This window comes from Odocoileus virginianus, chromosome 28 (assembly GCF_023699985.2).
Source record: "Odocoileus virginianus isolate 20LAN1187 ecotype Illinois chromosome 28, Ovbor_1.2, whole genome shotgun sequence".
In the NCBI taxonomy this organism is placed as follows: Eukaryota; Metazoa; Chordata; class Mammalia; order Artiodactyla; family Cervidae; genus Odocoileus; species Odocoileus virginianus.
Window position 1 is genome coordinate 38,833,253 of NC_069701.1, and position 24,407 is coordinate 38,857,659.

The window sequence follows — 24,407 nt, forward strand, 5'->3', positions numbered from 1 at the left end:
ATTTGTAGACTTTTTAATGATGGTCATTCTGACTGGTGTGAGGTATTGGTAGTACCTCACTATAGTTTTGACTTGCATTTCTCTAATGATTAGTGATGTTGAGCATCTTTTCATGCATCTACTGGCCATCTGTATGTTTTCTTTGGAGAAATGTCTATTAATGTCTTCTGCCCATTTTTCAATTGGGTTATTTGGATTTTTTGTTGTCGACCGACCTCACCTTTTTGCTGCTCCAACAGAAGCCGGTATCAGAGTATACCATTTTACGTACTGATGGTGTGTTTAATTCAATGCTCCCACCTGAACCGGGAACCCTTTAGTGCCTCAGTGTCCTCATGTGGAAAATGGGTCAGTCGTCCTGAACTGCAGGTGGCTGGTTATGAAGATTAAGTTAAATGAGAAATGTCAGTAAGATCCTATAGCCCTTCCTCCTTCCAAGGAGCATAATTAATGCCTTTTGTCTCCTTTTTCTTCAGAATCCATAAAATGAACTGAAAAAGGGGTGCCCCCTGTGAGTGAGAGTGAAACTGCCTGCCTGGCTCCCTGGGGTCCTCCTGCCTTCTAGATCAAGGGTGCCCCCTCCCTGCCCCAAGACCAGCACAGACCCAGCTCCTAGACCCCACAGGTTGCTCTCAGTCTCTCCGTCCCAGAGGGTAGGTGATCCAGAAACCACTGCTGCCTTAGCACTCTGGCTTGCCACCTGAGAACCTCGCCCCCTCCCCATCCCATCCCACCCCAGGTCCTACAGATCCCCTGAGAAGCCCCACCAGGAACTCACCCAGCCTGCTCTCAGGGTTACTGAGCCCACAGCACGTGGCACCTTCCAGCGCACATCCTATCCCTTTCCAATGCGTGTGCGCCTCCCTGCCAGACTGCGCCGGCAGGGAGGGACCTGTCCCCCTGTTCCCGGAAGATGGAAGATCGCCCACACCTGGCCCTGTGCCTAGCATCCAGCGGGGGCGTCCTAAATATCTCCCGAATGATCCATTCATTCCTTTGGAAAGAAAGCACAGACCCCTTAGTAGTTAAGAGTGCGGACTTTGAAGTCACATCCACTTAGGTTCAAGTCTTAGCTGACACTTGGCTCTGTGACCTTGGGAAGGTCATCTCACCTCTCTGAGGCTGTTTCTTTCTGCTAAAAAAGGAAGGGAAAAGAGAGAGAGAGAGAGATTGGAATGACCACGACCCCATTAGGTCATTGTGAGGAGTGAGATGACGTTTTTTACCCTCAGAGAAGGGGCCACCTGCCGCTTCCTGTTTTCTGATTGGTACTTAGGCGGTGCACAGTATCAAGTCCGATTTACAGAAGAAGAAACTGAGGCCCTAGAAAGGGCACCGGATAACAGGGTGCGGCCGCTCGGGCTAGAACCGGGGCCTGCGGACTCTGAGCAGTGCTCTCGGAGCTCATGGTCAGCACATCCCCAGCCCCCACTCCGACTAATCCTGGGCCTGGAGTGCGGGGCTGATCTCGGCCTCGGACGACCCCTGGGATCCGGGGCGCGCTTGGGGATCTTCGGCTCAGACCCCGGAAGCGCCGCGCAGCTCCCGGGAGCGGAGAGAGCGCTCGGGGTTGTCACTTTAAATTAAAGAGAGAGCGGGCGGGCGAGCGCCAGGGAGCGCGCGACGGGCTCCTGGGAGCGTGCCCGGACTGCGGCGCAGCTCCCGACTGCCGCCCCGGCCCGGCCGAGCCCCCGGCCCGCGCCGTGCTCCTCCCAGGCGGGCGCGGGGCGACACTGCAGGGGTGGCTCCGCCGGCGACCGCCGGGCTTGGCGCCGGTGCGTGCGCGCTGCGGGAGGCCGGCGAGAGCTGGGAGCCGGGAGCCAGGAGCCCGAGCCTGAACCCGAACCGGAGCGGCGGCCCCTCCGCGGAGCCGGGGTGAGTACGCGCCCCGAGCGCGGATGAACGCAGTGTCCCCTCGCAGCGCCGGGGACCCCCGGGCTCCTCGCGCCCCGCTCATCTGCACACCCGCGCGGATCGCACACCCGCGCCGCGCTTGCACACACACACGCCCGGCACAGCGCACGCCGGACGCCCTTCCCCGGCCGGGCCACTCCGCGCACTGCGCATCGCCTCGCGCCCCGCACAACTGCCCCGCGTGTGCACACACGCGGCTATCTCGGCCATTTACACGCCTCCCTGGCGCCCGCGCTGCACGCACACCCCTCACGCGCACAGCGCCCTGCCTGCCCCCGCTGCCCCGGCCCCGCCTCGCCCCTCCTTCCCAGCTCCAGTGTCGGCCTCCCAACGCTTTGGTCCCCAAATATCCTGGGGGTCCCCGCGGCATGGGTGCTGGGTTTTCAGGAAATGCCTCATGTCGCACCCCATTGCCAGGAGGCCCTGGGGGACCAAGGGGATCCTCGGCCTCTGTCTGCTGTCACCAGCCTGGGTGGGGAGCTATCCAGGGTCTCTCTGCCAACCTTTGATGCCATTGCATTTTGGGAGAGGAAGCCTGCCAGTCTCAAGGCCCTGGGGCTGTAGATTTGGGCTGAAGGTGGGGGGAACTGCGGCCAAACAGGGGGACCTGGACCCAGGCCTGTGGGTGGAGGATCCCTGAGCCAGCCCTCCTAGTGACCCCTCTTCCATGGGCTGCAGAGGAACTGGGTGCCCCCCCCCCCCCCAGCCACTGAGGCCACCCTCCCCACAAAGCACCTGGCAAGTCTGCACCCTGGACTGTCAACCTTTTCGGGAGTGGGTGACAGGTTGGGCGGCAGCAGCAGCAGCTATGCCTCCTACTAGAAATAGGGAAACTGAGGCTCAGAGAGGGCATGAGACTCACCCAAAAGAACACAGCCAGTCTGGAGAAGGGTCAAGACCCAAGCCCCTGGCCTCTCCACCCTGAAATCTGAAGTCTTCCCCAAGCAACTTGGGAGAGTGGGGTCTCCCAGCCTGGGGTTCCAGCTTGGACCCGGCTTCTCATCAGCGCTGGTGACTACGGGCAAGTAGTGTCCTGCCCTGCAGTTTTCTTACCAGTGCAGTGGGCAGAGGAGCAGCCCTCTCAGAGGGCAGCAGGGAGGGTGTGCTGAAATAACACCTGGCGAGCACTTGGTACAGAACTCAGCACACAGTATGTGCCCAGGAAATGCCAGCTCCCACCACCCTCTCTGGTTTGTACTCTGGTTTTGTGGGCTTTAGGGAGGGGACGTGGCAGGATATGGTTATTCCAGAAAGTGAGAGGGAGCCCTTGAAAAGGATCTCAAACCTGAAGCTCCTAAAGAGGCTCCCAGTCTGCCATCCAGGGCTCCCCTGTCCCCACCCCCTGATCCTTCCCATTGCCTGCTGGCCTCCAGGCTTGCTATCTCAGGGGCACCGAGCAAGGACATGGGGTGAGGGGGAGCCCCACCCCTGCCAGAGTCACCAAATTCCTGGAAAGCCATGTCTTGATAAGCCTAGGAGGGGTCCTCGACCCGTGGTCAGATTCCAGTAAGTCTCGTGGCAGGTCTTCCCACCCATCTCCACCCCCGAAAGGCCCGCTTAGGAGGTGGCGTGGTGGCCAGGAGCCCAGGCCCAGATCCATCGCACCTTGGAGTCAGTCCCAGTGTTGCTACTCATAGGCTGAGTGACTCCAGCCCTGGCTTCCTCATCTGTCAAAGGGAGATCCGTTCACCCATTCAGTGGTCAGGTTTATACCACATGCATACGACGAGCCAAGCACCACGGGAGGCAGTTAGCATGGACTATGTCTGATTCTTACAGCAAAAGGTAGGTGTTGCTGGGTAGGTATGATTAAGCCTGCATTTGAACCTAGAGGGGTTTTCAGTGAGCAAACTCCCTGCAGTTTAGGGTTTGGAGGGTTGGGGCCAGAATGAATGGATGGAGTGAGGAAGAGTGTCAGGACAAGGTTCAGATGAGGGTTTGGGACGACTCTGACCCACCCGCGCTGCGCCCCGTTTCCTGCATGTCGGGACTCAGGGCAGCTCTGGTCGCGGGCTGCCCTGGCCTCGGATCTGCCGTGTCAGCATCGTGTTCCAAGCTGGAGCCGCAGCCCCTCTGCCTGGCAAGCCTCCAGGCTGCCAGCAGGAGACTGCCGAGGTTATGGTAGTGAGTGCGATGCGGTCAGGGGGTCTCAGGAGTGGTAAGTGAAGCCATCAGGAAGGGCGCTGGCTGCAGAGCCAGCTCTGGCTCGGTCTCAGCTCTCTGCTTACGGGCTGGTGACCTTGGGCAGATTCACTGACCTTCTCTGAGCCTCACTTTCGTCCTCTGTGGAGTGGGGATGATGACAGGCTCTGCTCCCTAGGGGTCTTGAGCAAGGCCACGGGGAGGGCATCTTTGAAGTCCACACAGGGCTGTGGCTACTAATAGACAAGGCGCTGGACAGGATGGCAGGCACCGCTCCACCACTCCTGGCTGTGCAGCTTTGGGCAAGTCACTTAACCTTTCTGAACCTTTTCTAACTCATCCAAAAGCCTGCTTACCACGCTCATGAACCAAGATGCTTCCAGGGGCCAGCAGGTTCTGGAAGTGAATGCAAGGGTAGAAGATGCCAGGTCCAAAGAGCAGATGCCCCATCTGAAGAGCGCAGCCTACTCAGCTCCAGCTCTGGCTCTGGGGTGGGGGAGGCTGAGACCCATTATTCCTAAATCTAACTATTAAAGGGAAGCTGAAAATCTATTTTTTTTTTAAACAATCCCATTTTTCAATGGGAAATCTCCCCAGTTTTTGAATGCTGGCAACTCACTTTGAGACAAACATACCACATCTGTAGGCTGCTAGTGCTGCCCACACGATTCCACTGCTCGAAGTAGGGGGCTTGGGGGCCTTTTGGACCCTGGTGGCCCAGCTGGTAAAGAATCTGCCTGCAGTGCAGGAGACCCTGGTTCAATCCCTGGGTTGGGAAGATCCCCTGGAGAAGGGAAAGGCTACCCAGCCCAGTATTCTTACCTGGAGAACGCCATGAACAGAGGAGCCTGGTGGGCGATAGTCCATGGGGTCGCAAAGTCGGACACAACTGAGCAACTAACACTTTCATTTTCACTGGACCATTTACAGGCTAGTAATCACAGCAGCTAAGATTTGCCAAACCCCACCTCACTTCCTTCTCCTTCCTCCCTCCTGACACCCTAATCAGGCAGTCATAAACCCCATTTTACAGATGGGACAACTGAGGCTCAGAGCTAGTGAGGGGGAAAATCTGGGGTTCAAAGCTTGCTCAGGCTGCCCTCCTCCCAAGAACCTCAACCTCTCCGTTTCCTCTCCTCCCTCCTCTCAGGCAGAGGTGTTTTGGCCTCTGCCCCTTCACAGGGGTTCTCTATGGGACCTTCTGGCCTGGCTGAGCCTAGTCAATGGTGCCTTCAATGAATGCACAGCTCCCAGGGTGTTGTGATTAGGGGAGGGGAAAGGGTGGGCCATGTGGGAGCCTTGGAAAGATGGGGGCTCCTTGACAGCCAGATGCCCAATATGGCAGATGCAAGGTTCTGTCCCCAACTGTAGGAATTTGCCACTAGGATGTCCTCAGCCCACTCTAGTATGCTGCTGCCATGGGCTGTCCCAGTGCAGGAAGTCAGCTTGGGCCAGGTAAGTGGGAAATAAAGCCGATAATATGATCAGATTCCCAGCAAGACAGAGGCAGGCCAGGACATGAGTGTTCATATTAGCATGTGTGTTTCAACATATCCAGAACCCCTTCCCAGGAATTAGGACCACCTTGGGTGTGTACACAGTGCCTGATTTGGCCCGCGGGTTCTCAGACAACTTTTGAAGCCATATGCCCTCCCGCAGTAAGGCACAGGGATTAGGGAGCAGGTGTGGAACAGAATGGCCTGCACTGAACAGTTTCCTAGCTGTGTTGCCTGGGCAAGTGACTTCACTGCCCTGCCTCAAGGCTCTCTTCTGCAAACCAGAGATAATCATAGTCCTTACCTCAAGGGATTGTTAGAGGATTAAATGAGGTAATGTATATGCAAAGTGCTTACAGCTTGAGTATAAGAAGTACTTGGCAAGGTCCTTATCACCATCTCCAGCCCAGGTTCCAGGAATGAGCTTCCACTTGAACTGGCATGAGTGAAGCCCTTCCTGGTTAGTACGGCCCTCCCATCACCATGACAACTCACATCTCACCGTGGGAGTAGGGGCATCGTCAGGGAACTGGGAGGGAGCAAGGAGCTGTCTGTGGACCTGGGCAGGCTTCGCCCCAGGGCCCTGTCCTCCCCGACTTCTCAAGGCCTGCTGCCCTGGGACCCATGGCACTTCCACATGTGCTGGAATGCCCTGTCTGGATCGGGCACCCCGCTTCTTGACTTCAAAGCTACAAATTGGGGAGAACCCCAGGATTCCAGAAAATGCTCACTCCCTGATTGGACCCCAGTCCCAAAGGGAGCCCACAGCCTCCTCTGAGGAGTTGTAAATGGGTCACCACCCAGGAGCTTTTACTTTCTACTGAATGGTGTTTAGATTTTTTGTGAATTGTTTGCAACATTTAAAAATCAAGAAACTGCATGTTAAAAAAATACCGGTATCTGGCTTTTCAGATCTAGCCAGGCTAGACTGGCATTCCTGTGGGGACAGAAAAGCAGCTGCCCTTGGGTAGACAGACACTCTGCAGGTCTGACCACCCACCTCATCCGCATCCCCCGAACCACGGGCACCCCAACTTACCTGCTGGTAACCACCTCTCGGAACCCCAAAGGAATGCAGAGGGTGGCAACCATCCTGTCCTCCGTGTCCCTTGAGCTGAGATCCTTACAGCTCACCCCAGCCTTCCTTTACCAAACCCCCACCCCATTTAGAGCATGTCTGCGAGCCAGTTTACTTGTTAGCAAACACAGTAATAAAACCATGAGCAATCGCCTGGCTTCAGGTAATGGGTTGTATGAGCTTCTAGAGCTTTCTAGAACAACTTAGTCGAACCTTCAGTGATTCATAAAACTTGGGAGTGGAGGATGGGGAGGAAACCATCCCAAGCAGAGAAAGGACTGACAACAGAATATTGCAGAAATGTAGTATTTCCGGTTCAATGTAAACAAAAACATTTGAACTCAGTCCTAGGGAACACCTGAGGGGGCTGCTCTAATGAGTAGCCAAGTCGCTGATGGTCAGTCTGTTGTTGGTAGGATGGGAATGAAATAGGGTTGCCAGATTTAGCAAATATAAATACAGGATGCCAGTAATTTCTGAGTTTCAGATAAACAGTGAATTTTTTTTAGTATAAGCATGTCCCATGCAATATTTAGACATACTTTTACCAACAATGAATCAGAAATTCACGTGTCCCTGGGCATCTTGCATTTTTTTCCATCTGGCAACCCTGAAATGGAGAAGAGGGTGGCAGAAGATGAGATGGTTGGATAGCGTCACCGATTCAATGGACATGAACTTGGGCAAACTCCAGGAGATAGTGAGGGACAGGAAAGCCTGGTGTGCTGCAGTCCATGGCATCATAGAGTCGGACACAACTTTAGCAACTGAACAAGAAGAACTCTGAAATGAGGTTTCAGAGTGCTTGAAAAGTGCTTTAAACACTACTTTTTTTTTTTTTAAGGGACATTTTTATGCTATTTTTTAGAGACATCTTTGGCAGCCCAGTGGCTAGGATTCCACATTTTCATTGCAGAGGGCCCTGGTACCATCCCTGGTCTGGAAACTAAGATCTGGAAAGCCACAGGGAGTGACCAAAACTAAATAAAATGCTATTTTTAAAATCTGCTACTTTTAAATGATACAAATGAATTTACTTACAAAAGAGAAACAGACTCACAGACTTTGAGAATGAGCTTATGGTTGCCAGGGGATGGATGGATCAGGGGAAGGGATAGTTAGGGAGTTTGGGATGGGCAGGTACACACTGCTGTATTTTAAATGGATAACAAACAAGGTCTTACTGTAGAGCACATGGAACTCTGCTCAGTTTTGTGGCAGCCTGGATAGAACAGAGGTTTGGGGGAGAATGGATCCATGTCTATGTATTGCTGAGTCCCCTCATTGTTCACCTGAATCTATCACAATGTGGTTTGCTCATCAGCTATACCCCAATACAAAATAAAAAGTTTAAAATAAATAAAAGTCCACTACATTTGCCCAGGTCCCCTCCACCTGAGTGTGAGCGCTGGATGCTGGGCATGTGGGGCGTGGCGGGGGGCCGGTGACCCTCTGAAGCCCCCTCCACTGACTCTCTTCTCCCTTCCAGTCTCACCCCCGGCGGCAGCCGTCATGGCTGTGGACGTGGCAGAATACCACCTGAGCGGTGAGTCCCCACGGCCAGTGAGCCATCTCACAGGACCCTCCCGCCAGGCCCGGGGTAGGAGTGTCAGTGGGACCCCAGTAATAGCCCCGTTCTACTGATAAGGACAATCAGAGAGTTGCCCAAGGTCACAGCCCTGGTGGCTCAGATGGTAAAGAATCTGCCCACCATGTGGGAGACCTGGGTTCAATCCCTGGGTCAGGAAGATGCCCTGGAGAAGAGAAAGGGCCACCCACTCCAGTATTCTTGCCTGGAGAACTCCATGGTCGGGGGAGCCTAACAGGTTGCAGTCTATGGGGTTGCAAAGAGTTGGACATGACAGAGCACCATCACTTTCACACCAGATCGGGACCCATCTGAGGTCCCTTCTTCTGTCTCTTCCAGTCGCTTGCCTTCCTGTGGAAGGACTTGAGGGGATCCCCCAGGAGGGCCCTGTCCCGCTGCTCCCTAAGCTTGAGCCTGTCGTGTGGAATCCACTGCCCCAGGGGCGTTCCTGGAGCCAAATGCAAGGAAAACCAGGAAGGCTGATATTAGATGCACAGGATATTGAACCCAGTGGTCATCCAGTCTAGCCATGGCAGCTCCCTTGGGACCAGCCTCAAGACACCAGACACACTCAGGATGATGGCGGATGGTATCACAGCTGAAATGCACTCGTCATATTTTCTCCTTCTGTTCCCCTCCCCATTTACAGATGGGAGCAGGGAGGCTCAGGAAAGGGACCGTGACTAAGTAACAGACCCAGGACATGGACCCAGGTCTCCCAGGCCGCAGCTCCCCATTCCTCCAGCTCCTTCCCCAGCTCAGCCCCCAGCCAGCCCAGGGCAGAGCGGAAGGGCAGACCACCTTTCCCAACTCCCAGCCAGGAATTTTCACTTTCCACCTGCAGGCTCACAGGCCTTGGCCCAGGCCCTGGCGTGGCCTTCAGTGAGTAATGAAACCTCTCTGAGCCTCCACTTACTCATCTGTAAACTGGGGGTGATGCTGCCAGCCTCTGTGAGCTAACATGTGTGAAGTGCCCAAGTGTGCAAACAGAGCTCTCCCCCGACCTCCGGGCCTTTGCACACGCTGTGCCCTTCACTTGGAGCGCTCGCTGCCTCTGCCTGGCTAAGTCCTCAAGACCCGTGTGAGGTTACGAGCATAGAGCTGGAGCCACGTTGTCTGGCAGCTAATCGCTCGTCTATCACTCAGCTTCCCCTTCTGTAAAATAGGGATAATAATAGAACCATCCTCTCAGAGTTGTTCTGAGGACTCACTGGGTTAATATACAGGAAGTGTTTGGAACAGAGCCTGGCAAAGCGAGGGAACAATTATTCCTAAGCCTGCTTCTCTTCATTCCTGGTCTCAGCTCAGACCTCACTTCCCCGGGGGAATTCTTCCCATACGGTCCCGAGGCTGGTACACAATAAAATGAGTAAATACATGCGCATTAACTGTCGTTGTTTCATGTCAGCTTCCTGGGGATTTGTCTGTCCTGCCCCCGTTTTGTGCCACCCGGGCTGCTGGCTTCAGGCCCTCATCCCCCGGGACCCTCACTCTCAGGAGAGCTTGGTGATGCTTAGCCCCCTTGCCTTGTCCACTGCCTGTGTGGCCTATGTCCACCTCCTCCCAGCACCCAGGCCCCAGTGAGCCTGCTGGGCTGGTTGTGCATCTGGGTGGGGGACCCTCCCCCCCCACTTCACTCTCCAGTCACCAGGTCCGGCCCCTTCCCATCCCCCATTGACTGGACTTCTGAGAGTCTGGCCAGCTCTGGGCCCTCCGTAGCTCCTTGTTGTGATTTTATTTATCCCACAAATTACATTCTTGCAACAGAAGTCAGGAGCACACAGGTTCGCTCGCTATCTCTCTATCCGCATTTCTTCTGCCTCTTCTTGCCTCTCTGTGGTCTGCCCAGCCCTTGCCTACACGCTGTGTGATTTTTACATCAAAATCATGTGGTTATACTGTGTCGGGGATTGATTTTTTTTTTCCTTCTCTTAACAATGCCTCAGACGGTTCTCTGCATTGCCACAGCGACGTCCCGATGACCTCAATTGTCATTCTCAAAGCCCAGTGACCGTCCGTCATGAGACAGCGCCACTGGCCCCCACTGGCCCCCTCGGTCAGACCTTGGGGCTGTTTTCAGATTTCTGCCATTATAAATACAGACTCGCTGACTCACCGCAGACAGGAGTTGTTACTTGTTGAGATTTTTCCCTTAGAATAACCAGGCCCCCCGCCCACCCTGCGTGGGACCACTGGATGGTGGATGATTTGGGTGTCATGCCCTCTTTCTGGATGAGGAGACAGAAGCCAGGGAGGCGACGTGGCCTCTGGGAGCAGAAGCATCTACACCAGACTCTCCATTTCCCACCCCGGTGGCCTTGAGCCCAGAAATATAAATAGATGTGTTCCTTAGCTTCCGTTGCCTCAGTTCCCCTCTGGAGACTTCCCAGGTGGTTCAGGTGGTAAAGAGTCTGCCCGCAGTGCAGGGGACCTAGGTTCAGTCCCTGGGTCGGGAAGATCCCCAAAGTGAAGGAAGGGACCGCATAGGGTGTGGAGAGCTGGGTAAATGACTCCGCCCCAAACGCCCCCTTCCCTTACTGTTAACCGGGTGCTCTGAACTCTCTGAGCTTTGCGTACCGGCCTCCTCCCAGACCAGGGATCGAACCCCGGCCCCCTGCATTGGAAGCACTGGAGAACCAAGGAAGTCCCTTGGCCACACACTCCTTGATGCTCCTGCATGCCCCAGCTTGGGCGTCCCTCTTTGCAAAACCCTCCTGGGATGTTCTCATCACGACGCCCATCACTGTCCCGTAATGATTTGCCCCGGGGACTGTGACCCACTTAAGGGACTGAGCCTGGGGCTCCAGGGAGTCCTCACACGTAGTCGGTGCTCAACAGCTGTGTGATGGGAAACCTCCACTCCTGAAACACCCTCCTTGCCTCTCTCCTCCCTGCTGCTGGGCACCTGTGCAGGCAGAGGCCGGGTGGGGCAGTGGTTACCCCTGCTTGCTCTGGAGTCTGGTGGCCAGAATTGGAATCCCAGCATCACCCCTTCCTGGTTCTGTGACCTTGGGCAAGTTCTTGTGTGCCTGGGTGTCCCCAGTTGAACCCAGTGTAGAGGCAACACTGAGAACGCTTTAGAGAACTGTATTTGCCAACAGTTCAGTCTTTTGCAAAATGAACCTTACTATCTCGTTGACTTCTCTGGGGAATTGAAGAACCAGGTTTCCCAGTAGAGTGACTTAACGTTTATGGTTCTGCCATGGGCCAAGCACTGTGCTCGGTGAGGACCTACCCAGCACAGCTGAGGGGATGGTTAATTACCATTTGGGGACAGTGAGGCTCAGATAAGGAAAGTTATTGACTCACCAGTGCACAAAAAGCATCTGAGCATCTCGATTTGTCCCCAAGCCCTGCACAGCCTACAGCCACCTCTCACTTCTGGTTGGAGTGTTTTTATTTGTATGTTGTCTGTTTTTCAGTAATAATTTTATGGATATAAAACTCACATGCCATACATTCATTCAGTTAAAAGGTACAGTTCAGTGGGCTGTAGTTAGTCTATTGTGCAAGCATGAGCACAATCAATTTTTAGAATATATTTATCACCCCGAAAAGAATTCCCATACTCCACACCCCCCACCGCTCCCCGCACCAGCCCCTGATACTAATTTACTTTCTGTCTGTAGAGATTCCCTATTTTGGACATTTCATAGAAATAGAACCATACAACATACAGTCTTTGGGACTAGCTCCCTTCACTCAGCATGATGTTTTCAAGGTTCATCCATGTTGGAGCATGTATCAGTACTTCATCCCTTTTTATTGATGAATAATATTCCACTGTAAGAAGGTACTACATTTTATTTTTCCATTCATCGACTAATGGGCATTGGGTTCTTCTTGATGAAGGTTGAGGCATAAAGGGGGATCATTTCTTCCCCCCGCCCCCGCCAAGCCCCCTTCCGCTTCCCCCCAGATCCCAAAAGTCTGCTTTGATTATCAGAAGCAAAAGTCCTCTGAAAGCTGAGAGAACTCGAAGAGGCATGAACAACCCAATTCATGTAAAGCCTAAGGAATATTTAACTATTGTTCTCAGCTCTTCATATACTCTAACCAAGTGTTGCTCCTGCTAGAAATGTGTTTTTGTGGGAAGCGGTCGAAAGCAGAAATCAGAGAGTGTATATCTCATTCTGCACTGGACCCCCAGCACCCAGCACGACACCTGGCATAACAGACACTCAATAAATATTTATTCAGGGACTTCCCTGGTGGTTAAGACTTCACCTGCAAGGGTTCAGGTTCAATCCCAGATTGGGGAGTAAAGATCCCACATGCCTCAAAGCCAAAAAACCAAACCATAAGACAGAAGTAACATCATAACAAATTCAATAAAGACTAGAAAATATATATATTTGTTCAATGAATAAGCAAGTCAGGGCTGAACTGGGGGCTCCCTGGGTGGGGATGTATAATGATTGAGAGGCCCCAAGGCCCATTAATGAGAGACTACTCTGCTCTTGCCTTCAGTCATCAAGAGCCCCCCTGACTGGGAGGTGGGTGTCTATGCTGCTGGGGCCCTGGCACTGCTGGGAATTGCAGCTGTGAGCCTGTGGAAGCTCTGGACGTCGGGGAGCTTCCCCAGCCCCTCCCCGTTCCCAAACTATGACTACAGATACCTTCAGCAGAAGTATGGTGAGACCTACGCAGAGGCCAGGCAGAAGGTGAGGTTTCTGTTCCCATGGGTGCACACCCCCCGCCCCTGCCTCCACCATCCACTCTCAGGATTGACCCCCAATCCCTCCCCAACTCGCTCCCGGTTAATTTCCTCCTGTGAACAGAGTCCCTTGTCCTTCTCCACATCTCCAACAGAGCCCAGCTAGGTAATCAACGAATACTTGGTGAATGAATGAATGCTTTGCATTTAAAACACCATCCTGGGAATTCCCTTGTGGGCCAGGGGTTAGGACTTTGTACTTTCACTCCCCGGGCATGGGTAAACTGGGTAATTTGGGATTCCACAAGTGATGCCAAATTTTAAAAGCAAAGCAAAAAAAAAAACCAAGCCCAAACAAACAAACCCTCCCCACCATCTTGTGAAAAATACAGGAAAATAAAAACAAGAAAAACTTCCCCCAAAGCCACAACCCAGAGGTAAGCTACTGTGAGTTATTTTCCAATATTTTAAATCTAGCCCCCGCCCCAATCTTTTTTCCATGCATAGTTTTTATACAATGGATGTCATTTCTCCACAGAATTTAACACCCTACTCTTTTCATCTCACTTAAAGTTGAAGCACTTTCTCATATTGTTGATCATAAACATCATTTTAATGATTGCATAAGATTCTTTTTTATGTATGTGCCATGATTTACTAAATGCCACCATAAATAATACAGTAAGTGGTTTATATGTAAAACTTTGTCTTCGCATGGGATTATGTACTTTGAAAGGATGCCCAGATGTGAAATTACTGTATCAGGGAGTGTAAACATTTTTAGGGCTCTCTACATATTGCTAAACATTTCATCACTTGACACTTTGCAGAGGATCTTGCTAACATCATGAAGAGTTCCAGAAAGCACAGCCAGAACCTGTTACCAGACAAGGGCCCCTCGTGCCCCACTCATTTGAGGTTTTGGAAGGAATGATCTCTTATTCTGTTGGGAGGACTGTAAATTGGCACAACTTTTTCAAAGAGCATTTTGGAAACATGTGTCAAAAGCTGTCAAAAGGACCGTGTCCTTTAAGTCGAGATTTTAAGAAAGCTATTCAATGCTTCATGGTTTATGTTTGTGAAAAACAAGATAAATGTCCAACAGTAGGGGAATAGTAACATAAACTATGGCTATCCACTTAACAGCAAATTAATGGGGCCATTAAAAATATGATAATGAAAACTACCAACAAGGCTTTTGTTTTCTCAAATCCCAAGATCAACTTAGAGAAAAGAAAAATTTTGCCTATTAGAGTTAGTGTTATCCAACACGAAAGCTTTCTCATGTGGTAGACTTTTTGTAAGCTTCCTTTGAGGCTGCTCCATTATCTGAGTATCTGTAGTCTAGTTTTCTTACCCATTCCCCTTCTGCTGGACACTAAGATTGCTAACTAGTTTTCCTTTTCGTACACGCCATCTCAGTGAGCATCTTTATTAATGAAATTCAGTTCATATAAATAAACATTTTGAGAAAAGGCTCTCTTGTATCTTGGATAGAGACAGAAAACTAAGTAACATGAAATAATATTAAAGAAGGATGTTCCTGACTAAGGCATGCCCTGTTTTTGCAAAAGGGGAGCTAGGAGGTGTCTTGCGTGAACCGGGCTAACCACATGTCTTCAAGACCAAGCCTATTGCCCTCCGATGCTCCCATGCCCCTTCCTCTCACCCTAGAGAGTACCGGCCTGGAATGCGCAGCGCCCCAGCACTAGAGGGCCCCCCAGTCGCAAAGGCAGCCTCAGCATCGAGGACACCTTTGAAAGCATCAGCGAGCTGGGGCCCCTGGAGCTGATGGGCCGCGAGCTGGACCTGGCCCCCTACGGGACCCTCCGGAAATCCCAATCGGCCGACTCCCTGAACTCCGTCTCCTCCGTGAGCAACAACTTCGGGCAGGACTTCACGCTGGGTCAGGTGGAGGTGAGCATGGACTATGACGCCGCCTCCCACACCCTCCACGTGGCTGTGCTGCAGGGCAAGGACCTCCTGGAGCGGGAGGAAGCCAGCTTCGAGTCCTGCTTCATGCGTGTCAGCCTGCTGCCGGACGAGCAGATCGTGGGCATTTCCCGGGTGAGTGGAGGCTTGGGGGCGGGGCAAAGGGCGGGGACAGGGCGGGGTGTGGGCCCCCCTCACCCCCGGACTCGCAGGAGTCCTGCCCCTGCAGGCAGGGCTGCTGGGCCAGGCAGGATCTGAGGAGGGCGCTAGAGAGCGAGTTTGGATGGTGATCCCAGAGTGGAAGGTGCTGGCTATAGGGAGGACAGACCTGAGAGTTTGGGGCCTCCACCTGGGGGCCCCCACTGTGTGCAGTTCTCGGCAATCCTACCACACGAATTCAGTTTAATTGTCCATTTGCCAATTGTGTCAACTTCAGGTCCTGGCAGGGAAGGGATGACAGGTTCATGTGGCTCATTTGGGGAGAGTTCGGTAACAGAACTGTTATAAAGCTGTGGTGGCATGTAGGGCGACCTCAGGGATGGCGTGGTACCCTGGTCCGAGGGGATGGGGGCAGGGGAAGTTACCCAGAGACCACTGTGTGCCCAGGGCCATCTGGATAAGGACTATGTCCCTTGGTTAAGGGGCATGGTCAACTCGTAGCCATCCTGCTGAGAAGGACCAGGGGAATAAGCACCCTGACCTCCCTCCAGCTTCTATTTTCCCTCCAGTGACCCCTCCTGGCCAACCCCAGGGAGCCTGGTGATGTAGCCCTTGGAGGTCAGCTCTTGGGGCTGAAAGCAGTGGAAGGGAGGGTGCAGAATAAGCTGGAAAGGGCATGAAGAGGGACCCAGCAACCTGCTCCAGGCTTCCGCTCCAGATGGCACCCCTGCCTTGCCAAGAGAGAGCAAGGTCTACACCATACTGCCCGGCACCAGCAAAGGTCAGCCCAGCATGGCCTCTGACCACAGCAGGAGGAGCCTGAGGTCCAGGCCCCAGTGTCCAGCCCTGTTTCCCGTGCTGAAAACGGGCTGCTCCTCAGCAGTGAAAACTATCGTTCCCCTCCTGTCCCACCCTGCCCCCTGACTCCAGGAGGGTCTAGAACCAATGTAGGGCTAAGAAGGGGAGGCCAGCTTCAGAGAGGCAGTGCAGGGTATGCTTAGGAACAGCACCCTGGAGCCTGACTGCCTGGGTTCAAATCCTGCTTCTCTACTTCCTTGAAGTGTGACCTGGAGTGAGTCACTTAAACACTCCATGACTCAGTTTCCCCATCTGTCAGATGAGCATCATCATGCTTGAGGAAGGAATGCATTAATATCTGCAAAGTCCTGGGACTTCCCTGGTGGTCCATCGGCTTAGACTGTGCTCCCAAAGCAGGGGGCCTGGGTTTGACAGCAAGGACTGGATCCCACATGCTGCAACTAAGACCCAGCGCAGCCAAATACATATAGTTCTCAGCCATGTCTGACTCTTTGCGACCCCATGGACTGCACCCCGCCAGGCTCCTCTGTCCAGGGGATTCTCCAGGCAAGAATACTGGAATGGGTTGGCATGCCTTCCTTCAGGGGATCTTCCCAACCCAGGGATCAAGCCCAGGTCTCCTGCATTGCAGGCAGATTCTTTGCCAGCTGAGCTATCAGGGAAACCCAATATACATATATATGCTGCATGCTAAGTCTCTTCAGTCGTGTCTGACTCTTTGCGACCCTATGGATGGTAGCCTGCCAGGCTCCTCTGTCCATGGGATTTTCCAAGCAAGAATACTGGAGTGGGTTTCCACTTCCTTCTCCACTATGTGTATATGTATATATATATATATATATATTAAAAGTGCTTAGCCCAGTCCTTGGTCAGCTCTCCATGGATTGTCTGTCAGAACCGTGAAGCGTTCTCTGGCCCAGAGCCACGCTGCCTGCGGCCCCAGCTGCCTGGAGGACCCTGGGTGGTTCTGGGTCCTTCCCTTGAGGGGACAGGCTGACAGCTGCCGCCACAGCCTGATGTCTGCTGAGAACCTGGTTCACAGCTCTCGGCCCATCTGCATCCCTCTCATTAGCCCCAGGGATGGGGGATGGATTGAGGACATCTTACAGATGAGGAAACAGGCTCATGGAAGTCCTTTGCCCATGAGAACCCCAGCAAGTGAGCTGGAGATCCAGAACTCGACCCCAGAGTTCTCCATCTACATGCTCATAGAGTGCATGGATGATCAGGGAGCCTGCACTCCTATGGGCAGGGGACAGTCAAGAGGCTGGTTTGGCCAGAGGAAGGAATTTAGGGCCGAAGAAGACCTGAATGCCAGGGTCAGGATCAGGAGGTGGGCTTTGTCCAATGGGGGAGGAGCCTTGATGCTTGAGCAGGTGACCGGGTTGGGTGTGCAGCTCCCAGGTCGGTGTAACAGCCCATCCTCAGCCCAGAGCGTGACTGGAGAGTGTGACTCAGGACACTTGGAGGTGCTGACAGGTTTATTCCCAGAAATGCAGGCGCCTTAGCACCCTAGCTCAGCCAATCCCAGTGAATAGGGGGGCAGCTCCCCGGCTTCAGGCAAGGTACCAGGGATGACAGCTCCTCTCTTAAAATATCGCCAGGCAGTGACTAAGGCAGCCCCCCATGGAGGGGGGAGCAGGGCCCGCGCGTGCACCTGCCCAGGGGACAGCCCACAGCTTCCTGGGAGGAGGCCAGTAGCGCCCACCAGGCAGGACTAGGCTTAGGAACAGAGTCTTCCCAGTCCTGCCTCATCATTCCATCCATCCATCTGCCCCATGACATTCAGAGCATCCTGGGCCAGGCCCCACGGGGGCTGGACATCTAAGGCTCTCAGCTTCACAGGCAGTTATCCCTCCTCACTGTATGCCTGGCCCCAGGGCTGGACTTGAACATGTGCCAGAAAGATGGCCATCTCAGCTGGCACATGGCAAGGGTTCTGTGGAGCCATGGGCACTGAGGGTGGGAATTAGTTGGGGTCAGTTTGTTAAGCTTTGAATGCCAGCCCACTAGATGGCCACCTCTGAGAGGAGGACAGGGGGCTTTTATATCATCAGGGCTGAGCCACCAAAGAAAGGATTGACATTGAGGTATGGGGTCAACAGAGCCCGATGGTAGCCCAGGCCTCTGGGCTCCCCCGTCCAGTGCTCTCTCCCTACCATGGCCTCGTCAGCATCTTCTGCTGCCTCCTCCCCAGCGTCAGACCTCCTTCCACCGCCCTTTCTCTCTGCAGATCCAGAGGAACGCCTACTCCATCTTCTTTGATGAGAAGTTCTCCATCCCGCTGGACCCCGCAGCCCTGGAGGAGAAGAGCCTGCGGTTTTCGGTGTTTGGTATCGATGAAGATGAGCGGAATGTGAGCACAGGGGTGGTGGAGCTGAAGCTCTCTGTCCTTGACCTCCCGCTACAGCCCTTCAGTGGCTGGCTCTACCTGCAGGACCAGAACAAGGTCAGTCTGCCCATCTGCACACGCCAGGATGGCGTCACGGTGTATACTTTAGATGAGGGAATCCACTGTCCTCAAAACAGCCTGAATGCCAACATCTTTAGATTAGTTCAGTTGGTAAAGAATCCGCCTGCAACGCAGGAGACCCCAGTTTGATTCCTGGGTCAGGAAGATCCGCTGGAGAAGGGACAGGCTCCCCACTCCAGTATTCTTGGGCTTCCCTTGTGGCTCAGCTGGTAAAGAATCCACCTGCAATGCGGGAGACCTGGATTCGGTCCCTGGGTCGGGAAGATCCCCTGGAGAAAGGAAAGGCTACCCACTCCAGTATTCTGGCCTAGAGAATTCCATGGACTGTATAGTCCATGGGGTCGCAAAGAGTCAGACACGACTGAGAGACTTTCACTTTTAGGAGATTAGAGAAAGAGAGCCCCATTCAGAGAAACTCAGGTTACTGCGTGCAAATGAATGGCCCTTGACCACTGTTTACACCTCTTCTACTGCTTCTACCACCAAACCTTAAGAAGCTCTACTCCTGTAGAGGTTCTGTTAGGGAAGTAGCTCTCTGGCCCTCGAGTGAGTTATTTCAGATGGAGGCCAAGCTGAAGTTCAGCTTCCTAAGTGTAGCAGTGCTTGGGGAGCATCACTGTTATTTAAGTAAATGAACATTATGATAGTGTTCATCACTCAGTTTTGGCGACCCTATCGACTGTAGCCTGCCAGGCTCCTCTGTCCATGAAATTCTCCAGACAAGAACGCTGGAGTGTGTTGCCATGCCCTCCTCCAGGGGATCTTCCTGACCCACGGATCGAACCCAGGTCTCCTGCATTGCAGGCAGATTCTTTACCATCTGAGCAATATTTAAGCAAATGATCTGTTAATTCCAGTCCACCAGGACCCTCTAAGTGCTACTACCACGGAATGTTTTCTTCGGTCTGGAATGAGGGAACGTAACTGCGTTTGTTGCGGCATTTGACAGGCAACCTCTGCTCCTCCTCCCAAGGCAGGACCACACCCAGTGGGAGGTGGGGAGGGTACCGTGGAGTAGGGGCGGGGCCCCCCTCTCAATCCCACCAGCCTGGTGCCCTGGGGTAAGGAGCCCCAAGAGCAGCAACTTCTCCGTGGAGAAGGAAGGGCGGAAGCCGTCTGAGCCACCCGCTCGTCCTCCAGGCCGCCGACGCCGTGGGCGAGATCCTGCTGTCCCTCAGCTACCTCCCGACGGCCGAGCGCCTTACCGTGGTCGTGGTGAAAGCCAAGAATCTCATCTGGACCAACGACAAGACCACAGCGGGTAAGGCCCTGCTGGCTGCCTGGATCCTCCTCCGTGTGGCAGGTGGGAGCTGTGCCCTAGCTGCTAAGCCCTGGGCACCTGAGGGCATCAGCAGGTGTGGGGCCCAGCGCCAGGCTCCCCGCCCCCGGCCTAGGCTGAGCTCAGGAGCTCTGGACGGTGGGAAGATTAATCTCGCTGGGGAAACATGGGAACCATGGAGGGGGGGCAGGGAGCCCCTGGGGGGAGGGATGCGACTCTGAGAGCTGGAAGCTAGGGCACTGGTATGAAAACAGCGGGCAATCCCAGAGGCTGGACTGCATCCCAAATCCCCAACGGGGACCAGGGCCACCGAGACGGTGTGGGTATCAGGCGGGGCCTGATGTCTCAGGTCTGCGTGAACCTCAACCCCAGGTAACTGAAGACTGAGGGCTGCAGGAGCCTGACTGGGAGCCTGGGGGACCCCGGGTCCCGGCAGGTGTAGCAAGGACACCCAGTGGGCGGTAAGTGACGAGCAGACAGCGACTCGTTATTCCAGAGCCGCACGTCCTTGAGTCAGGCTCCACTGAACGGGCGTCGGGTGACTCAGGGCTGACGTCTGCGTTTGGGCCATTTATAGAGTGAAAAATGATGGATCTGTGGAGCTCCCTCAAGCATCTCGTGAGGGGAGCATGCACATGGGCTGGGAATCAGGGTGCCAGAGTCCAAAGCCCATATCTTCTCTTGATGTGCGTGTGAGCCTCAGTTTTCTCATCTCTAAAATAGGAAAGAAAGGACTGATGACAGAACTTCGGGAGAGAATGGTGATAGAGAAGGTTTGGGGGGACTTCCCTGGTGGTCGAGCGGCTACGATTCTGCATTCCCAATCCAGGCAGTCTAGGTTCGATCCCTGGTCAGGGAACTAGATCCTACATATCTCAACTAAGAGTTCACAGGCCACAAAGAAAATTGAAGGTTGTGCCTGCTGCGACTAAGATCTGGTGCAGCCAAAGAGCTTTGTTAAAAAAAATAGTGAATGTTTGGGGAGTTTGGAACCAGTGCGCTGCCGTGACTGGGCAGGTCTGTGCCAAGTGAGTGTGGCACTGGCCCTAACCCCACCCCCCTCCCCACCCACAGACCCCTTCATCAAGGTGTACCTGCTGCAGGATGGGAGGAAGATGAGCAAAAAGAAGACAGCTGTGAAGAGGGACGACCCGAACCCGGTGTTCAATGAAGCCATGATCTTCTCCGTGCCAGCCACTGTGCTCCAGGTGAGGGGGCACGGCGCAGGGGAGGGGCCCTCCATTCCCACCAGCCTCGATCCTCAGGACTCCTGCAGACGGTGATGGTTGGCCCTAAGCCAACACCTTTCTAGTCGAGCAACGTGTACTGAGCAGCCGCTAGGTACCAGCCCTCTGGTGGGTGCTGGGGATACAGGCACTGCTTCCTGGGCGCTCACAGCGGACAGGCAGGGAAGTCCCCAGCCAGTGCCAGCCCACGAGGAACACCCAGACCTTGGCAGTCAGGCTCGGCTCAGCAGGTGGGGCTAGCTAAGCTGAGATCTGGGGGAAGACGGTTCCCAAGGGAGGGAACTGCACAGGCCTAGGGATGAACCGGGGCTGGGCCAAGGCCCGGATGTCAGGCCCCCGGTCTCCTGAGATTCTGCCTACAGAGGCCTGGCTGACCTCCCCAGATGCCCTTGGCCTTCAGAAGACAATGTGCTCCAGGGAGACCTCCTTCCCGGCACAGATATCACAGACCAAGGGTGGGAGGACTGCAGAGGATGTGGCCTGGGCCACGCTGGTAACCTGGCTTGCCTGCCTCAGAGGATGGGGAGCTCATCACCTTCCCTTACTCTTTCCTTCCATCTGTCTTTTTTGTGCCTTAAGCCCAAACCTGCCCCTTGGCCCTGGGGCTCCCCTCCTGGGACACCCTGTCTGAATTTGAAAACCCAGAACTCCACCTCACTCTGGGTGTTCCGAATCCAGCAGACATCTCAGCGTCCTTGGCTGGGCCTCCCCTGCCACTCTCATGGGGCGGGCCACCCCCTGCCCTCCGCTTCTCCTGGGTGGCCATCCTGCCACTTCTGCTTCACAGCCTCTTAGGGCGGGCTGACTCTTGGGACGAAGCGGGGTGAGGGGGTGCTGAGGGGTGGGGGAGAGGAAGGAGAGAAGTCAGGCTGGGTTCCAGTCTCAGCTTCACTACTTTGATCTCAAGCAACTTCTTTCCTCCCTTTCTAAATTAGGAGTCCAACATATTATCTCAGGCACAACATCAGACATCCATAACGTTCTGACTGCATGCAGTCACTGTTGTATGCTTTTTAACTCATTTTGTACCTGGAACAGATAGGAACTATGATTACCACCTGTTTTAGAGATGGGGAAACTGAGGTAGAAAGAGCCCAAGTCATTGCCCAAGTTCACCCAGAAAGGAAGCATTGAGGTGGGGCTGTGGGGTCAGACAGGTCACAGGTGAGGATTCAGGGGGGCCGTGCCTGGCATCCTGCTGGGATCTGGGGGCCACGGGGGACCTCTGGCATTGCCCCTGGTCCCCAGCACCATGTCACTTCCTGCCTAGGACCTGTCTCTCCGTGTGACGGTGGCTGAGAGCAGCAGTGACGGCCGTGGGGACAACGTGGGCCACGTCATCATCGGGCCGTCGGCCAGTGGCATGGGCACCACCCACTGGAACCAGATGCTGGCCACGCTGCGCAGGCCCGTGTCCATGTGGCACCCCGTCCGGCGAAACTAGCAGCCGGGGCAGGGCCGGGGCAGGCACCAGAGCCTGGCACGAGCCGAGCTCTGACACCCTTCTCTGTCGTCCGGCCGGAACCATGAACGCCAGGGTCCCCGGTGGAGCCCCCATGAGCCATCATGATCCCTCTGTGCAAGCTGCGGTGGAGGAACGGGCCTGGCTGGATGTCAGGGGACCCAAGGCTGTCTCCCACTGAGGACCGGCTGTGGCTGGGCCGGGACCCGGGGAGCGCAGCCAGGCATCGGCCCCCTGTGCCCCCATTTTCAGATCCCCAGCAGGTCTGTCCCTTGGTCTTGGGGGGCCTTGGCCTCTCAGAGCTCCCCACACCCCACCCCTGCTGGGAAGCCATGCACAGGGACCCTGTGAGTCTTGGGGGCCGAACTTGCTGTGCGAGGCACAGGCTGGGGTGACATGAACAAGGCCAGCCCCTAGGACATCAGGGAGATGAGATCCCCCTGCCCTGGTGATCGTGGTGCAGATGGCGGCCCTGCCTCGAGGACCTGTGGAGGGCTCAGGGGTCCAGGGGGGGATGGGGGGCAACATGGCAGCTGCACTGGGAGGGGCAGGGAGAGAGCTCGGTCCCGGGCCGCAGCCCAGCCCAGGCCAAGCTGGGTAGGATTGTGACCGCGTCACAAACGCAGTCTTCTACTGCTGCCGTGGACACAGGGCCTCTCTCTGGGCAGGAGGAGAGGCCGAGGGACCAGGCCAGGTGGTGGCCCGCAGGCCACCTGGGACAGCACCTCCAGCCTCATCCTCTGTGAAATCTAATCCCTAGAACCGTAACCCTCATAAGGCCCAGGGGTCCAAAGAGGCCCAGCCCCAGCCCAGGCCAGCCCAGGGCCAGGGGACACACAGCTGGCCAGCCCCTGCAGCCTGGGAAACCCTCCTCTCTTTTCAACCCAGATCTGTGTTAGGCCCACACAAATCAGGCCCTGGCTCCACTGTGTTGGTTGGTGTCCCTCCAGGCCAGGCCCTGTGGGGAAGAGAGACGCCTCAGCTGAGGAGGGCTGGGGGGCAATGGGGTGGACAGGATACAGACTGCCGGGGGCCTGGGAGAGGCTCTGTGGGCGCAGGCTCCGGGAGGATGCGGTGGAGTCCCCGGGGCGGGACCTTGGAGAAGGGGTGGCCGGAGAGCTGGTCAGGAGGGGAAGTTGAGGGGGGTCAGGATGGAGTTGGGGGGACAGGTTTGAAGCCCAGGGAAGGAAGGAGGTGGCTCTGGAGGCCAGTTCAAACCATCAGAACACCAGATACCGGAGGCTGAGCTCCAGAAGCAGACCCTGAGATTCTCAGGCGAGGGGTTGACTCGGGGAAAGCCTTCAGGAGGAACATTTAAGGCCAGGACGGAGCTCTGGGGCAAGAGGAGAGGCCAGCAGGTTGTGGCTTCAGGGGAGCCCAGCTTCGGCCCCTTGGGGAGGGGGTGCTCTGATGTGGATGGCACCCCAGGGGGCTCCAACCTGGAAGCCAGGGTGGGGCTGTTACAGGCCCACAGGAGTCTTTGGCTCCCACCCCACCCCAGCTGGAGGGAAGGCATGCCCGGCCTTTCAGGTATCACCGAGGCAAGCTCCAAGCTGCCAGAGGCAGCCCCAGAGAAGCAGGTGGGGGTGCGCCCCTCGTTCTGAGGGGTGGGGGGGCCCCTGGCCACAGGGATGGGGGTGGGGAGGAGACCCGGTAACATGCCCCGCGGGCCCACCCTCTGGTGAGAGGTGGGTTCTCCGGCTGGCTGCCTCTGGAGACCCAGGCTCACCCAGGTACCCCCCAGTGAGGGGGGGGCCCCGGGGTGGTCACGGGACTGGAGGCCGGGTGGCGGCTGTCCCCACCTGATGTGGCCGTGGCCCAGCCCTGAGGCCAGGGTGTCCAGTGGGTGGAGGTCTGCGTGCCCCAGGCCAGCCCAGGGCCGGGGGACACGCAGCCTGGGAGACCCTCCGCTCTTTTCAGCCCAGTGGCTCTGCCTGGCAGGCCGTGTCGTGTACTGCCCCCTTCTCGTCCCCCTCCGCCCCTCCCCCTAACTGCATGAAATGCTGACTGTGCACCCGGATGGGCGTGGTGGGGACCGAGTATGTCGACTGGAATGATTCTAGAACCAAAATAAAGCTGGGGCAGGAAGGAGGGGGCTGCCGGGGAGCCCCGCTCGCCCCAAATCACCTTTGTCTCCGGAAATCAGGGCCTCGGGCCTCGG

The 24,407-nt window shown here is 55.2% G+C and overlaps 1 protein-coding gene across 2 annotated transcripts; it reads left to right on the top strand.

The window, feature by feature from the left end:
• Nucleotides 1–1,011: 1,011 nt before the first annotated feature.
• On the top strand, nucleotides 1,012–24,373 carry SYT12 (synaptotagmin 12). Of its 2 annotated transcripts, XM_070457710.1 has the most exons (9): nucleotides 1,012–1,875; nucleotides 3,466–3,699; nucleotides 8,120–8,176; nucleotides 12,689–12,882; nucleotides 14,550–14,942; nucleotides 18,019–18,234; nucleotides 19,399–19,519; nucleotides 20,612–20,745; nucleotides 22,055–24,373. In XM_070457710.1, the coding sequence occupies exons 3-9, from the start codon at nucleotides 8,143–8,145 to the stop codon at nucleotides 22,226–22,228; spliced, it is 1,266 nt and encodes a 421-aa protein (XP_070313811.1). In that variant the 5' UTR covers nucleotides 1,012–1,875; nucleotides 3,466–3,699; nucleotides 8,120–8,142; the 3' UTR covers nucleotides 22,229–24,373. The 2 variants fall into 2 exon arrangements, with proteins under 2 accessions (XP_070313811.1, XP_020743421.1); XM_020887762.2 differs by lacking the exon at nucleotides 3,466–3,699.
• Nucleotides 24,374–24,407: the final 34 nt, after the last annotated feature.

Bases quoted from the DNA above. Each gene is read 5' to 3' on its own strand.
- SYT12 (XM_070457710.1), top strand. From the start codon at position 8,143: ATGGCTGTGGACGTGGCAGAATACCACCTGAGCG. The intron at 8,177-12,688 runs GTGAGTCCCCAC...TCTTGCCTTCAG, and splicing joins GGCAGAATACCACCTGAGCG to TCATCAAGAGCCCCCCTGAC. The intron at 14,943-18,018 runs GTGAGTGGAGGC...TTCTCTCTGCAG, and splicing joins AGATCGTGGGCATTTCCCGG to ATCCAGAGGAACGCCTACTC.